The sequence below is a fragment of the Sporothrix brasiliensis genome (assembly GCF_000820605.1).
Source record: "Sporothrix brasiliensis 5110 chromosome Unknown Cont17, whole genome shotgun sequence".
NCBI classification, from domain to species: Eukaryota; Fungi; Ascomycota; class Sordariomycetes; order Ophiostomatales; family Ophiostomataceae; genus Sporothrix; species Sporothrix brasiliensis.
Window position 1 is genome coordinate 597387 of NW_024467136.1, and position 15111 is coordinate 612497.

General features: G+C 57.1%; 6 protein-coding genes across 6 annotated transcripts; 4 read left to right on the top strand and 2 right to left on the bottom strand.

Annotated features, from left to right (window-relative positions):
- Positions 1-217: 217 nt before the first annotated feature.
- SPBR_02220 (uncharacterized protein) lies at positions 218-3874 on the top strand (the record flags this gene model as incomplete). The annotated part of the gene is made up of 1 exon (XM_040760523.1): positions 218-3874. One exon carries the CDS (start codon positions 218-220, stop codon positions 3872-3874), a length of 3657 nt encoding a protein of 1218 aa, XP_040620160.1.
- Positions 3875-5755: 1881 nt separating this feature from the next.
- Positions 5756-6812, top strand: SPBR_03006 (uncharacterized protein; the record flags this gene model as incomplete). The annotated part of the gene is made up of 3 exons (XM_040761309.1): positions 5756-5818; positions 5878-6057; positions 6120-6812. 3 exons carry the CDS (start codon positions 5756-5758, stop codon positions 6810-6812), a joined length of 936 nt encoding a protein of 311 aa, XP_040620161.1.
- A 343-nt stretch (positions 6813-7155) lies between these two features.
- SPBR_03089 (uncharacterized protein) lies at positions 7156-8094 on the bottom strand (the record flags this gene model as incomplete). The annotated part of the gene is made up of 2 exons (XM_040761392.1): positions 7156-7665; positions 7753-8094. The coding sequence occupies 2 exons, from the start codon at positions 8092-8094 to the stop codon at positions 7156-7158; spliced, it is 852 nt and encodes a 283-aa protein (XP_040620162.1).
- An 877-nt stretch (positions 8095-8971) lies between these two features.
- SPBR_02522 (heat shock protein 101) lies at positions 8972-10954 on the top strand (the record flags this gene model as incomplete). Its single annotated transcript, XM_040760825.1, has 1 exon — positions 8972-10954. One exon carries the CDS (start codon positions 8972-8974, stop codon positions 10952-10954), a length of 1983 nt encoding a protein of 660 aa, XP_040620163.1.
- Positions 10955-10965: 11 nt separating this feature from the next.
- SPBR_03172 (uncharacterized protein) lies at positions 10966-11766 on the top strand (the record flags this gene model as incomplete). Its single annotated transcript, XM_040761475.1, has 1 exon — positions 10966-11766. The coding sequence occupies one exon, from the start codon at positions 10966-10968 to the stop codon at positions 11764-11766; it is 801 nt and encodes a 266-aa protein (XP_040620164.1).
- Positions 11767-12861: 1095 nt separating this feature from the next.
- On the bottom strand, positions 12862-13865 carry SPBR_03046 (phosducin; the record flags this gene model as incomplete). Its single annotated transcript, XM_040761349.1, has 2 exons — positions 12862-13125; positions 13215-13865. The coding sequence occupies 2 exons, from the start codon at positions 13863-13865 to the stop codon at positions 12862-12864; spliced, it is 915 nt and encodes a 304-aa protein (XP_040620165.1).
- Between the last annotated feature and the right edge of the window lie 1246 nt (positions 13866-15111).

Sequence of the window (15111 nt, forward strand, 5' to 3'; positions counted from 1 at the left end):
TGAAATCACCACACGTGATGTCTCCACTAAAATATTGAACGTCGAACTTGCCTCTGAACGCGCCTAACATACCAACAAGACTTTGGCAACAAGCAAAGCAAAACAATACAAAGAAAGACGGAGAGGGAACGATGGGCAATACTGTGGCTGCTTCATTATGACATAAAACTACCACCTTTTGCATTGGAAAGCTCCGACCATTGCTGGCGACAGGGACATGGACGACATGGACATGGACGATGCGCCGTCGAACGCGTATCTCGACGATCAGAGTGTTCCCCCCACGGCCACAGGTTCTCCAATTGGGCTTTCTGGGAGCGACAATGATGATGTTGACGAGGTCTCGGATGCCGACTCGGACTACCTCGAGCTGCAGGCCGACATTGCTCGCCTCGACGCGAGTCGCAATGCATTTCTGTCGGAACACCTCGGCCCCGATGCCGTAGCTCCAGCCGCCACAGGAGCCAGTGGAACGGCCGCGCGCCGCCGCCGTGGGCCACGCAAAGCAGCCGAGCCTTCGGCCGAAGTCAAGTTCCGGCTGCAGCAGGCGCACCAGCTGTTCATGGACAACCGCTACGAGGACGCGCTCGAGGCGCTGCACGAGATTATCCGAGTCAACGCCGAGACGCATGCGGCATGGAACTTGTTGGCGTCGATCAATGAGGACTTGGGTCGACGCGAGGAATCCCTGATGGCCAGAGTGTTTGCGGCGCATCTGGAGCCCAAGAACGTGGCTGGTTGGTTGAGCACGGCGGACTTTGCGTTGGCCGAGGCTGCGGCTGTCGACGCCGAAGAACCTGCGGAAGGGGAGGACGACGACGGCGACGGCGGCGGCGCCCGCGAAGAAGAGCGTCAAAACCGGCGGCTCCAAAACTTGCAGATTGCCCGGCTGTGCTATTCAGGCGCCATCCGGGCTGACAAGGACAACATCCCAGCGCGGCTGGGCAAGGCAAATGTGTGCCTCGAGTTTGGACAGGCGACGAACGCAGCGACCGAGTATGTGCGTGTACTGAAGCGGCGGCCGCTGGCGCTGCAGGTGATCCGCAACCTGGCCGAGGCATCGTACGACTCGGTACGCGGGTCCGAGACGATCCAGGCGGCCATCAAGGCGTACCGCAAAGCGGTGGCGTACCTGCGGGGCAAGTCGAGCGTGGCGACACACGGCTACTTTGCACCCTACCTGACGCTCGACGACGGCGAAGAGTTTTCGTGGATGGACATTACCATTTATGTCGAGCTGTACGCCGCCATGGAGCAGTACAAGGAGGCCATCGCCGTGCTGAAAAACCTAGCGCGGTGGATGCTTGGCCGAGGTGGGCCGGACGAGGCCTACTGGAAGGACGTGGACAAGGACGAGAGCACCAACTACGAGGACGGCGAGTGGGACCGGCACGACGAGCCACGGCGGCGCAAGGTGCCTGGGTTTCAGCCAGGACGGTACCCGCTCTCGGCGTACGGCGAAGGCCTTCCCGTGGACCTGCGGGCCAAGTTGGCCATCTATCGCCTCAAGATCGGCCATGAAGAGGAAGCCATCGAGCATCTCGCGTGGATCGACCCCCAGGACGCCAACACGACCGAGTCTATGCGCCTGTACCCGCATCTGCTCAAGGAGGTGGGCGCTGAGCTGTTTGGGGCCAAGCGGTTCGAGTTGGCCCTGCAGTACCTCGAGCTGTACCGTGACCTGACCCGGGCTGCGGCAGCCGGGGGGCTCAGCGGCGCGTACGAGCAGATGACGGACGAAATTGGCGAGGGAGGCGATGCAAACAGCAGTGCAGCTGCGGACGACGACGCTGATGCGCTCGTGCTGCAGGGCAAGTGCAATTTGGAGCTGCACGACCATGCAGCAGCCGAAGAGTGCTTCCTGGCGGCCATTGAGGCGGACGACGAGAATATTGATGCGCGCTACGAACTGGCCAAGATGTACGAGAAAGCACAAGAGAAGGAGCAGGCATATATTTTGGTCAACGAGGCGCTGTCGCTCGAAGCCGCTCAGCAGAAACGACAGCAGCTACAGAGCCGAGAGGAGGAGGGCGATGAACAAGAGGACGGCGCGGCAGCGGAACGAGCAGCAGGCGACGGTGCCACCGACGGCGCCGCGCCTGGAAAGCGTCGTGGTCCCATGGCCAGCTTGGAGACGGCAGCATACCGCGTGTTCCTCGACAGCGAGGGCAAAGTCGTGCGGCGTCACCGCAAGTTCCGCAAGGGGCCCGACGGGCAAGACATCCTGGCCTCGACCGAGCGCAAGCGGCGAACGAAGACGGCCCAGGGGCAGGAAGGAGAAGACGGCGACCAAGAAGGAGGCGTTGTTGGCCCAGACGGCAAAATACGGGTGCCTCATCGGCAGCCCAAGACGGGCACGGCGCGGGTACGCGCACCCCAACGGCGCTCGCAAAAGTCGCAGCAGCAGCAGAGGCGCTGGCGGGCCGTTCGCGGCCACGCACGGCGGTTCTTTGCCAGCCCTGCCGAGCAGGCCGAGTTCGAGGCGTCTACATCCGCGCGTCTGCGTGGCCGCTACCAGGTGTGCCAGGCGCTCAAAGAACGGGCCGATGCCGGCGATGTAGATGCGGCGGCCGAGTGGATGGAGGCGGCCAAGGAGCTCATCGACGACTTCCGGTCGTTCCGCGAATTCTACACGTGGGACAAGTACGTGCAGTTTCTGGGCGTCAACAATTTTCTGCACGACCAGACAGGCGCAGCAGCCACAGCGCCGGCGACGGCGGCAGTCGAGGGTGCCGGCATCAGCACCAGCACCGGTCCCGGTACCGGCCAGCATAGCAGCCACCTCACGGCCCTGGCCGAACGACTACACCAGAACCTCACGCCTGCCGACGCAGAAGCTCAAGCCCTTGCCAATTCAATGATCGATCCGGCGCTGCTGGGGCCGGCAACGGCCGCTGCTCCTGCTCCGCTTGCGTCTGCGCGCCGCGACTACCGCGGCATTCCCTTTGACGACTGGCTGGCCCTGTTCTTGGAGTATGCGCTAGGTCTTGCCCACGCGGGCCGCACAACCGAAGCCTACGCCGTGTGCCAGTCCGCGCACGACTCGACCGTGTATCGGCAGGAGGACAGCATGTTCCTGATCCACCTGGCATGGGCGTCGTGTGCCGTGCGCGCGGGCGACGAGCAGACGTGTGTGGCGGTGGCGCGCTACTTTATGCGCGAGCAGCCCTACACGACCGACTGCTACCGCCTCTTCACGACCATGTGTCGGCTGTGCCGCTCGCCGTCCATGTGGTTCAGCTCGAGCCCGGCGCAAAAGTACATTTTGCGGCAGATCCGGTCGCGCGACGAGGCCATCAAGCAGGAGGCGCGGGCGGCCGGCAAAGACGAGACTGCTGTCGTGGACCGCCTCGACACGTGCCTGCTGGTCGTCTACGGACACATTCTGTTTGCCTCCATGAGCTACCACTTTGCGCTCAACTACTACCAGCGCGCGCTGGCCGTCGACCCGGGCAACCCGGTCATCAGCCTGTGCATCGGCCTCTCGTACGTGCACTGGGCGCTCAAGCGGCAGGCCGACAACCGGCAGTACCTGCTGACGCAGGGCTTCCACTTCTTGTATCGATACGCCGACGGACGGCTGGCGGCGGCGACAAAAACAGATGCCAGCGACGACGCACATGCCCGGCGCGAGGCCTACTACAACCTTGGCCGGGCGTACCACCTGCTTGGCCTGCACGCACTGGCGGCCGAGTTCTACGGCAAAGTGCTCCGCGAGACGGATCCCAACAAGGAGGTCGAAGCTGCCAATCGCCAACGAGGCAGACATCCCGACCTGCGGACGGAAGCGGCCTACAACCTGCGGACGTACTACCTGCTGGCGGGCAACTATGAGGCGGCCATGCAGGTGGCACGAGCCTACCTGGTGCTGTGATGAGGATACGCATGCGGTGTGCGTTGCGTGACGGAAAGAGAAGCTGTATAATTGTGTTGTAAGATGGGCGTGACAGAGGCAGTAGACAGACTGTTACATGCAATATACCCCCCAATTTCGAGCTACCATCAGGTAAAGCCACCCCACGCGATATTTTCGTCCTGTCCCCAGTAAAATGCCGATCCACGGCGGCAATGTGAGGATGGGGGTGTGAGAGGGATAGAGTTTCCAGAATAAATAGTAAAAAATGGTAAGTATGTCCGAGTATAGATGTACACTTGCAGAAGGGCTGAAAGAAATTATGTGCACGCCGAGCACTCTTGAACAACCGCCGTCCAAGCATTCATTCTTCCACGTATCTCTGCACTTCTTCACACACACTGCACGCTCTCCGAAACGAAGAGCCAATTGGGGCCGGCAAATGGAACATGTCCCTGAGCGGAGTCGTTTTAGGCTGAGTTTTTTGAGGGCGAACGAAGCTCCGCTCAAAGAGGCTGCGTGGCAACGACGACGACGGTAGAGAGCAAGGACATGTGGGATATGCTCGAGCCTGGCCAGAGTTCTCCATTCTTGCAAAAGGGGCGTCCTTGACAGGTGAGGCAAATTTTGCAGTGTGTCAAGTCGTTATAAAAGCGAATGCGGCGCTTAAGAACCGGGGCAAGTCAGTTCTGCTTCTCTTCGGCGCCGATGCGCTCCCTGTCTTGCCTGCCGTGGCCGATCGGTCACAGCAGCGGTCATGTGCGGTTCTTGGAAAGGTCCAGCCTTACTGTGGCAGTTTGTTTTCTGATGTAGTTAGTTTTTTTTTTTTTTTTTTTTTTTTTTTTTCTTTCTTGGGTCGACTCTCGCCACAGAGGCCCCGGACACCGAAAAGGGCAAGAACAGGCCCTTCGCGCCAGTTTTCAACAGGGCCGTCTCCGAAGCCAGATTGCGCCCAAAACGGAAAGAAGCAAAATGGCTGTGAAAAGAAGGCACGAAGAGGCAAACCGACGAGCATTCAAACACCTAATACAAACTGCAAGATTGGTTCGTCCGAGAAGCAATTACCAAACTCGTTACATGCATTGTTATTTTGCCTTCTCCTTTGCTTTTTTTTTTCTTTTTTAATTCTTTTGTCTCCCACTTAGCCAAGAAGCAGGACGAATGTGGAGAGCGACCCGCAAGGCTAGTGTCCACTTAATGCAGCGTAGTGTGGCCACCGCCCGCGTGGTGACGTCGGCGGTGCCTCACAGAGACACCCAGAGCTTTGTACCGCCAGATGTATAACTACTTTGTGGACGGCAAAATCAGGTACCTTTTTCTTTCTTGGCGCATTTCTTGCTAGTTATCTGCGGGATGGTACAAAGAGCTATGTACTGCGTTGGCTCCTTCCCTCCAGCGTCTCGAAACGATGAACACGCCGCATCGCTCCTTCTGTAATTGCCAGCCAGCTCAGCTCAGCATCACCAAAGGAAAAGGAAGCAGCGCTTATTGTTTTCTGTACCTTCTTGATTCGCGAGTGGGGGGCCTTAGAAGAGGGGGAGAGATTTATTCTTGCCCGTGTTGTGCACTGTCGTTGCGTCTGTAGATGTACCCTGATGCTCTTCTGACTGTATGAAGTATATACAAATGTCATCTGTGGTCTACACATTAGAGTGGTTGTATCTTGGATTGCCGTAGTTTTTTGAACTCTTATCTGTCTTGTCTTTTTCATATTTTCTCTCTCTCTTTCCTTCTTTCCCTCTTTCTCTCATTCCCTCTTTCCCTTCTTGAAATTTCCTACTCGTCTCCCTGTCGTACCTTCCATTTGCATCAACACTGCCCTCCTCCTTCTACGTTCCTTGATCGCCGCAACTCGTCTCAAAATCCTCCTAGTATTTTTCACTTCTTGTTTTTATCATCATCATGGCCGGCCGTCCCATCTTTGTTGCGACTCATCCCCGGTCGTGCTCGACTGCCTTTGAGCGTGTAAGAGCACCACAAGCAACTCCGCCAGAGAAGCCAAACAGTTTCTAACTAGTTCACAGGTCTTCATGACCCGTCCGGATGACATCTCGTGTGCCCATGAGCCCTTTGGTGATGCCTTTTACTTTGGTCCAGAGCGTCTCAGCGCTCGTTTTGCCGACGAGCCCAAGCTCCGCGAGGAGAGTGGCTTCACAAAGACTACTTACAAGGACGTCCTCGACAGCCTCCTGAAACAAGACAAGGTAGGGAACTTCTCATCGTCTGCTATAGATGCGTGCTCCCACACTTTCTCTAACGTCTCCAGCGACTCTTTATCAAGGACATGGCCTACTACCTGTTTGCGCCCAAGGGCCACCCAACCAGCGTGGCCCCGTCTCTGGCTGACCAGGCCAACGGCGTCGACAAGCAGACCAGCGATCGTGCTGCTAACCCGACCACCATCCCGCTCAGCGCCCTGCAAAAGTTCCGTTTTGCATTCCTGATCCGCAACCCACGCCGCTCGATCCCCTCATACTATCGCTGCACAGTGCCGCCTCTCGTTGAGACCACAAAATTCAACGAGTTTATGCCCTGCGAGGCCGGCTACAAAGAGCTGCGGCACCTCTTTGACTACCTGCGCGCGCAGGGACTGGTTTCTGACGACGACATCACCATCATCGACGCAGACGACCTGCTCGACCGCCCGGCCGAGGGCATCGAGGCGTTTTGCAAGGCCGTCGACCTCGACTTCCGCCCGGAGATGCTGCAGTGGGACGACTCGGCACACCAAGATCACGCCACGGCAGCCTTTGAAAAGTGGGCGGGCTGGCACAACGACGCGCTGGCGAGCACCGGCCTTAAGGCACGGACGTCGCATAAGAAGACGCCGTCGGCCGACGAGGAGGATGCCGAGTGGGCGTCCAAGTATGGTGCCAAGGGCCAGAAGATCATCCGCGACTGTGTGGATACCAACATGCCCGACTATGAGTACCTGAAGCAGTTTACGCTCAAGTTTTGATTTGCCCTGATACGTGTTTTATGTCCAACTGCGTTTTGGGGTACAAAGGCGTTTATTATGGGAGAAAAAAAATCCCAACATGTCACATCATAATGCAATTGTGGTGAAGGGATACCCTTTCTCTTTGTTTTGTCTGTCATTTATATTTTGCCAAATACTGCCAAATGTGATACTTGATGTAGTCACGTAGCCGTAAATTCAACAATGGTCTGTTGTACAATAGTCGACGATCTGTCTGTTCACTCTCTCGCTCCATTGCCAGCTTGAGAATCTTTGATGCAACGATTTGCCATCGCACGTTTTGTGCGAAAACTACAACTGCAACCGCTCTCGTCCTCCAAGTCTATGCTGCAGCAACCTCCTCCTCCTCGCTCTGTCTGACCCGCGTCAACGGCGGTAGGCCCGCCGCATGCCGCACGTTCTTCGACCACGACCCGGCAATGTTGCGGTCCTGGTCATTGGCCCAGAACACAATCGCCTCGGCCAGCTTGCCGTCGGCCGGCACCACGGCCGACGTCGACGCCGACGCCTCCGCGCCGCGCACCTGTATCCGGTTGCCCTGGCCCGCGCCCGCCAGCACCGCTGCCATGTCCGCAATGCTGTTGGCCCGCTGGTCGTTCAGCGCCTCGCCCAGCGCCTTGCGGTCCAGCGCGTACATGTCGTTCTTTTGGTGGCCCCACGACAGCTCGTGCAGCCGCCGGAACTCGCGCAGCTTCTGGAACACCGACTGGCCCACGACGCCCTCGCCCTCGCCAAACTGTATCAGCGCCATGGGCCGCCAGTAGTCCTTGCGCAGCTTGGCCGGCTTCGTCTTCTTGCCGTTGAAGGGCAGCTGCTTGAGCGCGCGGTTGCTCTGTCCTCTGTGTCAGTAGGCGCCGAGGTGAAAGGAGATCGACAAAAAAATAGAGTGAAATAAAATAAATTAATAGGCGGAACACACTCTCAGGACTGGTGTGTGCGAGTAGACGACCTGGTTCGTCACAATGTTGTTGTAGACCCAGATCTGCTCGCCGTGGCCCTCGGGGAACTTGGTCAGCTCCGGCTTCGGTTGCCGGTACCGTTTGTACGGCACTACAGGTGGTGTTGTCGGCTTCGGGGCCTGTGTTGTTGGCTTCTTGGGTTTCGGTAGCCGTGTGGCCTGGACTGCGGCCGTGGACAGAACACGGGCAGTGGGGTTGCGTGATGATGTCGATGCGATCGTGAAGGTCGCGGCCGTTGGCCGCACGGCTTGGCTGCTACCAAGCGCCAATTGGCGGAGGCTTCGTATTGACGGTCCGCTCATCGTGTCATGTGCGTCCTCCGGAACAGAGAGACGTGTACTCGTTGGTCGCAATGGGGAGTTGGGCGCGCCTGGCTGAAAAACAACAACGCTGCGTCGCTCGTCTGAGGATTTTCCGTGAAGCCGAAAAATCAACAATCTCCAGATTTTTCCTGGAATTGGGTCACGTGCACCTCAGGCCAATATGTCATTACGATGTATGCGCCCAACCAAGTTCCAAACAACTTAGCCTGGCCAATAAAGCTGTGCCCCACAAAACAGGCCAATAAGGGTGCCCCGCCAGGGCTCGACCAGATCGGTTTCCAGCATCGGCTGGGCGCTTCGAGAGCCTTCCGCCACGGCCTCCAGCGGCTACCAGCTATCTCCAGCAGTCTCCCGCATTCTCCAGCAAGCTACAGCGCCTAGAAGCACACGCTACCATCCACTAGCACTTACTGAGACATTTGCACTCTCACACCACCGGCAGGAGCGATGTCGTTCCACCGCCGCACCTTCCGATTCTTGAACAGAGGGCATAAATAACCTGACGTCGTCATCGATTGCTATTTCTTGCTTCGTCTTGCCCCCTTTCTGCCTCTTTTTCCCTTTCTTCTCTTGTCCCTCCCTCGCTCCATAAAACACCTCGATCTGAGCCCATCCACCCACTGGGACCTCACGATACCTCTCGACACACTTACAGAAGTGCCATCTCGGCAGCTGGTGAAGTCGAATACCCCGCCTCTGCTACTTTACTGCCCGCAGCTCTCGAAGCTTCAAACCGACGAGACAGCTACGGGAGCTTCCAATACACTTTCTGCTGTCAACAGCAGAGCCTCCACTCTACATATCCGCCTCGCCACTAGCCGACACATCACACATCACACATCACACATCACACAAGATGGCGTCCAACAAGCTGGACTTCACCGACCGTGCCCAAAAGGCCGTCGAAGACGCCGTGGCCCTGGCCATGCAGTATGCACACTCCCAGGTGCTGCCCGTTCATCTCACAGTCTCCCTCCTCGATCCCCCGCCGGACCTGTCCAAGGACCAGCAGAACCCGCCGGCCGGTGCCAACAACCCCTCCTTCCTCCGCCAGGTCGTCGAGCGCGCCAACGGCGATCCCCAGCTCTTTGACCGCGCACTCAAGAAGAGCCTCGTCCGCCTTCCCAGCCAGGACCCGCCGCCAGACCAGGTCACCTTCTCCCCGTCCCTCCACGCCGTCTTCCGCAAGGCCGCCGAGCTGCAAAAGATCCAGAAAGATTCGTACGTCGCGGTCGACCATCTGATCGCCGCGCTGTCCGAGGACAGCTCCATCCAGGCCTCGCTCAAGGAGGCCAACATCCCAAAAGCCAAGCTCGTCCAGGATGCCGTGACGGCCATCCGCGGCACGCGCCGTGTCGACTCCAAGACGGCCGACACGGAGCAGGAGAACGAGAACCTGGCCAAGTTCACGATTGACATGACCGGCATGGCGCGTGAGGGCAAGATCGATCCGGTTATTGGCCGCGAAGAAGAGATCCGCCGCGTCATCCGCATTCTGTCCCGGCGGACCAAGAACAACCCGGTGCTCATCGGTGAGCCCGGTGTGGGCAAGACGACGGTCGTCGAGGGCCTGGCACAGCGCATCGTCAACGCCGATGTCCCCGACAACCTGGCCGCCTGCCGGCTGCTGTCTCTCGACGTCGGTGCCCTGGTCGCCGGCAGCAAGTACCGCGGCGAGTTCGAAGAGCGCATGAAGGGGGTCCTCAAGGAGATTACCGAGTCCAAGGACATGATTGTCCTCTTTGTCGACGAAATTCACCTGCTCATGGGCGCCGGTTCGTCCGGCGAGGGCGGCATGGACGCCGCGAACCTGCTCAAGCCCATGCTGGCACGTGGGCAGCTGCACTGCATTGGTGCAACGACGCTGGCCGAGTACCGCAAGTACATTGAGAAGGACGCCGCCTTTGAGCGCCGGTTCCAGCAAGTCATCGTCAAGGAGCCGACCATTCCCGAGACCGTGTCCATTCTTCGTGGCTTGAAGGAAAAGTACGAAGTGCACCACGGTGTCAACATCACCGACAGCGCCCTGGTCTCGTCCGCCAATCTGGCCGCGCGCTATCTCACCTCGCGCCGCCTGCCCGACTCGGCCGTCGACCTGATCGATGAGGCCGCAGCAGCCGTGCGCGTGGCGCGCGAGTCGCAGCCCGAGATCATTGACTCTCTGGAGCGGCGGCTGCGCCAGCTTCAAATCGAAATCCACGCTCTGTCGCGCGAAAAGGACGACGCCTCCAAGGCCCGTCTGGCCCAAGCCAAGCAAGACGCCAGCAATGTCGAGGAGGAGCTGCGCCCCCTCCGCGAAAAGTACGAGAGCGAGCGCAAGCGCGGCAAGGACATCCAGGAGGCCAGGGTCAAACTAGAGCAGCTCAAGGTCAAGATGGAGGACGCTTCGCGCATGGGCGACACGGGCCGCGCCGCCGACCTGCAGTTCTATGCCATCCCCGAGATGGAGTCCCTGATCCGCAAGCTCGAAAAGGACAAGGCAAATGCTGATGCCGCGCTCAACGCCAACGCCAACGACACCGGCGGCTCTATGATTACCGATGTGGTTGGCCCGGACCAGATCAACGAGATTGTGGCGCGCTGGACCGGCATCCCCGTGACGCGTCTCAAGACCTCAGAGAAGGAGAAGTTGCTGCAAATGGAACGCCACCTCGGCCACGTCGTTGTCGGCCAGCGCGAGGCAGTGCAGTCCGTGTCCAACGCCATCCGCCTGCAGCGGTCCGGCCTGGCCAACCCCAACCAGCCGCCCAGCTTCCTGTTCTGTGGTCCCTCGGGTACTGGCAAGACGCTGCTTACCAAGGCACTGGCTGAGTTTTGTTCGATGACAGCAAGGCCATGATCCGCTTCGACATGTCCGAGTACCAGGAGCGGCACTCGCTGAGCCGCATGATCGGTGCACCCCCCGGCTACGTCGGTCACGATGCCGGCGGACAGCTGACTGAGGCGCTGCGCCGCCGGCCGTTCTCGATCTTGTTGTTTGACGAGGTGGAGAAGGCCGCCAAGGAAGTGCTCACGGTGCTGCTGCAGCTCATGGACGACGGCCGCATCACCGATGGCCAGGGCCGTGTTGTGGACGCCAAGAACTGCATCGTGGTCATGACGTCCAACCTGGGCGCTGAATACCTGGCGCGGCCCTCGGGCAAGGACGGCAAAATCGACCCGACGACGCGCGAGCTCGTCATGAACGCGTTGCGCAGCTACTTCTTGCCCGAGTTCCTCAACCGTATTTCGTCGATTGTCATCTTCAACCGGCTGACACGCAAGGAGATCCGCAAGATTGTCGACTTGCGCATCTGGGAAATCCAGAAACGGCTCAACGACAACAACCGCAACGTCGAGATTGTCATCAGCGACGAAGCCAAGGACTACTTGGGCAACGCCGGGTACTCTCCCGCCTACGGCGCCCGCCCGCTGCAGCGCCTCATCGAAAAGGAGGTCCTCAACCGCCTGGCCATTCTCATCCTGCGCGGCAGCATCCGTGATGGCGAGAAGGCCCATGTGGAACTCGTCGACAACAAGATCACGATTGTCTCCAACCACAGCGACAGCGAAAACGAGTCGGACAGCGATTCCATGCTGCTGGACGACGAGGATGCCGTGGAGGAGCTCGTCGGTGACAACATGGACGAGGAGGACGACCTGTTCGACTAAACGGAAAAAAAAATATGTGGCGATGAAGTATGATTTTTTCTTATGATTGAAGCGTTTGTTTTTTTTTGCCTGTCATATATAACCGAATGTTCTGTTTGTCATGATTGATTTCATTGGTACTGAGTTGGAAGATCTTATCATGGAAGGCAATTTGGGTTGGTGTTAACAAAGAAGGCCAGCTCTGACCGTAGTAGAAAACAAACTACTATTAGATAGCATGTTCCAAAGAGGAACGCAATACAAAATAAATACCAATAAGGAAAGGCAGTGCCCACAAGTGACATTGGTCATGTTGCTAAAGCGAATGCAAGTGATTCAACGCAGTAAGTAGTATCTCAAGGGCATTTGGCTCACAGGTTGGGGCGAGGCAACATGGCCGCAGCGAGCTTTAACGCGTCACCATCTCTTCGTTTGCATTTTGAGTGCAAGAGTCGGGCAGCACAAGAAATAGAACCAGGAGATCATCTAGTCAGTGGCCAAACAGTTGTGACTACCGTGTAGAGTGAAGATTGTTTGCGGCACGTGACCTGTCGTCTCTTGTTGACAACTCCTGTCGTATCTACGACTAGAAAACCTACTTCATGCAGCTGGATATCGTACGGCGTCATCGATAATGTATTCACTCTCTAGTGAGCTGTCTCAAGGCTTTAAACGTATAAACTTTATATATTTGAACGGCCTACTGCTTCAGATCGGCAGTTTTTTTATTTTTGGCCAAATTTCCCACCCAGACGTGCACAATAGCCGTGCTTCAATAGCCTCAAGATACATCCCAGTATAACACGCATAAAGTAGAATGAAACAAAACCAGACAACCAATCCCAGACGAAAATCAGAAATCAGAGCAAATTGTGACAAAATGAAAAATGAAATCCCGGTATCGTCAAGCAGCCATTATGAGGAGGGCTGGTCTCCTAGGTAGTATAGTAGAATGAAAAAATAGAAAAAAAACCATTCCCAAAATAATAGAAATCAAGAGTAATGTAAAAGGAGAGGAACAGAGGGGCGAAGAGAGGTATCGCAAAACGACGAGAAAAAAGACAGGATAGCGTAATGGGGAATCAAGAACAACAAATAGACGACGATGGAAGGTGTTTACAGAATGTCCTTGGAGTGCAGGAGCTTCTGCAGGTTCTCGCTACTAAATGCGTCATCGTCATCCTTGTCTTCACCCGGTAGCATCTCGATCAGGCCCGTCAGGTTGGCGAACAGGTCGCCCTGGTTGCGGTAGGCCAGAATCGCGGGGACGGCGGCGTTGTCAAACTCAATGTCGTCGTAGTGGACCTTGACAAAGTGGACGGCGGGAAACGCCGAGACCAGAGGCCGCAGAGCTTGCTCGATAGCGCTGGATACTTGGCACTGGCAGACTGTTAGCATTGATTGTTCGGTGCGGCAGTACGGTACTGTCGTACAGAAGCAACGGCGTGGTGTAGCATCGGAATACATACCTCGTCATCATAGACAAAAACGACAACAACGGTCTCCCGGCCGACCTTCTCAATGGCGTCCAGGTAGCCGAGAGCGTCGACGCTGTCGAGGCGACCATATAAGCGGACGCTTGGTGACGTCCGCCGTGTGCGGATGTGCGCACCAGGCCGTGCATCGCCCTCCAATTCTCGGCGGCGGGAGTCACGCCACTGTGCCAGGAACGACTCCTCGTCCTCGTCCTCCTCCGATGAGAGATCGCTCTTCTTGTCGTTGTCGACGGAATCATTGCTGACATGTCCAAGGCCAAACACACTCCGGCGGGCACTGCGGACACGGTTCATAAAGGTAGCCTTGCGGGCCAGCTCGTAGTTCCGGGCATCGGCAATGACACCCTTGACACCCGTGGCACGACCCGAGTCGAAAGATGCTGGGGGCAGATTGTAGCCATATGTGTCTGCGCCAGCAGCACTGTGGGACGGCATACGCATGGCGGCGTCGATTTGCTTCACACGGTACTGTTCTTCTTCGTCCACGTCGTCAATGCCGGTAGATGCGGCTTCTTGTTTGAAGGCGAGACGGTCTTCGGGGTGTAGGTGGCGGTCTTCGTCGGAGCCTTGGCTGCTTTTATCGACAAGCTGTTGGAACTCCGCCTGGGCTTCGGTTTGTGACATGATGAAAGAAGGGGAAAAAAAAAAAGAAAAAAGAAAAAAAAGGGAAAGAAGAGAAGAAAGAAGAGGAGAAAAGAGAACCAAGAAGGTGGCGATAGTGTGAGCAGGGGGTCACTCCGCTTTAAGTAGTGACATGCAAGTAGCGGAGCAAGAAAGGCACAAGGGGGGTGATGTGAAAATACCGGAGAGTCTTGATAGGCACAAAACAAAAGAAGCAAGGCACAGGATGAGCGGTCTAGACAAGGCAAAACCAAGCAGGTCCTCGAACGGCGGGGGTGTGTCCGAAGCAGTGGAGGAAGGAAGAAGTGGAAGATGCCGGTGCCAAGTCAGTGAATGGAATGGCTGCAGCAGCGTGTAAGAAAATGCGGTTTGAGCAGAGAGCACGCGGCGTTTGGCAGAGTTCCCTAATGGGGTAGGGCAAAACAACAGAGCCCTTTTTCAGTAACGGAAGGGATGAATGAAATGGAGAATAAACAGAGGCTGAGGCCAACAAAGGACGTCCAACAGAAAGACGGAAAACGAGTGTTGGACGGGAAGAAGGGCGGGCGTGTAACGAAGCGCCTATTTCCACGAGGCGCAAGAAACGTGGATGCCACGAAAAGAGACAATAACCACGCGAGAAGCGGGTTGGCTTGTCGACTTTGCGGAAAAGGGAGAAAGGGGGGGATGAGAGGCAGGGGATCCACGGACGTGAAGCTAACCGCTCGGCTGGATCAAGATACAACAGGTAGAAATACAACAGGCAAGGAATCGAGAGCTATGCGGCGGCTGAAGAAGTGGCCGTGAGAAATGGAACGCGGGCTCGAAGCTCGGTGTGGCCGTGGGAGACGCGAGCGTGCAAGAATGTGGGAAAAAGAGGCGTGCAAAAGTAGTTAAAGGATGGGAATGTCGAAACGTCCGTGTTCGACAGGGAAGTTCCGATGTTTTGCTCAGGCGAGAGAAGAGTAGCGAGGATGCGAGAGAAAACCACAGGAGAAGGATTTGCGAGTGGCTTGTGCCTGCTGTTTTGTTTCTCCCACGCCTGACGTACGTCGCAGGGGAAGAAGGCCAAGCCCAGAGTGAGGATCGTATTCGATTGGGACAAGGGCGAAAACACGACTACTGCGTCAGGGACGATCCTTTCTGGCTTGGATGAGCAGCGCAGGCTGAACCCCTGGGATGCGTCAGGCTGTTTCAGAACAGTTGGGGGGTCTAGCATAGGGGGCGTCGGCGAGAGCGAGGTCGCAGTCTTCAAGTGTTGCGTATTTGC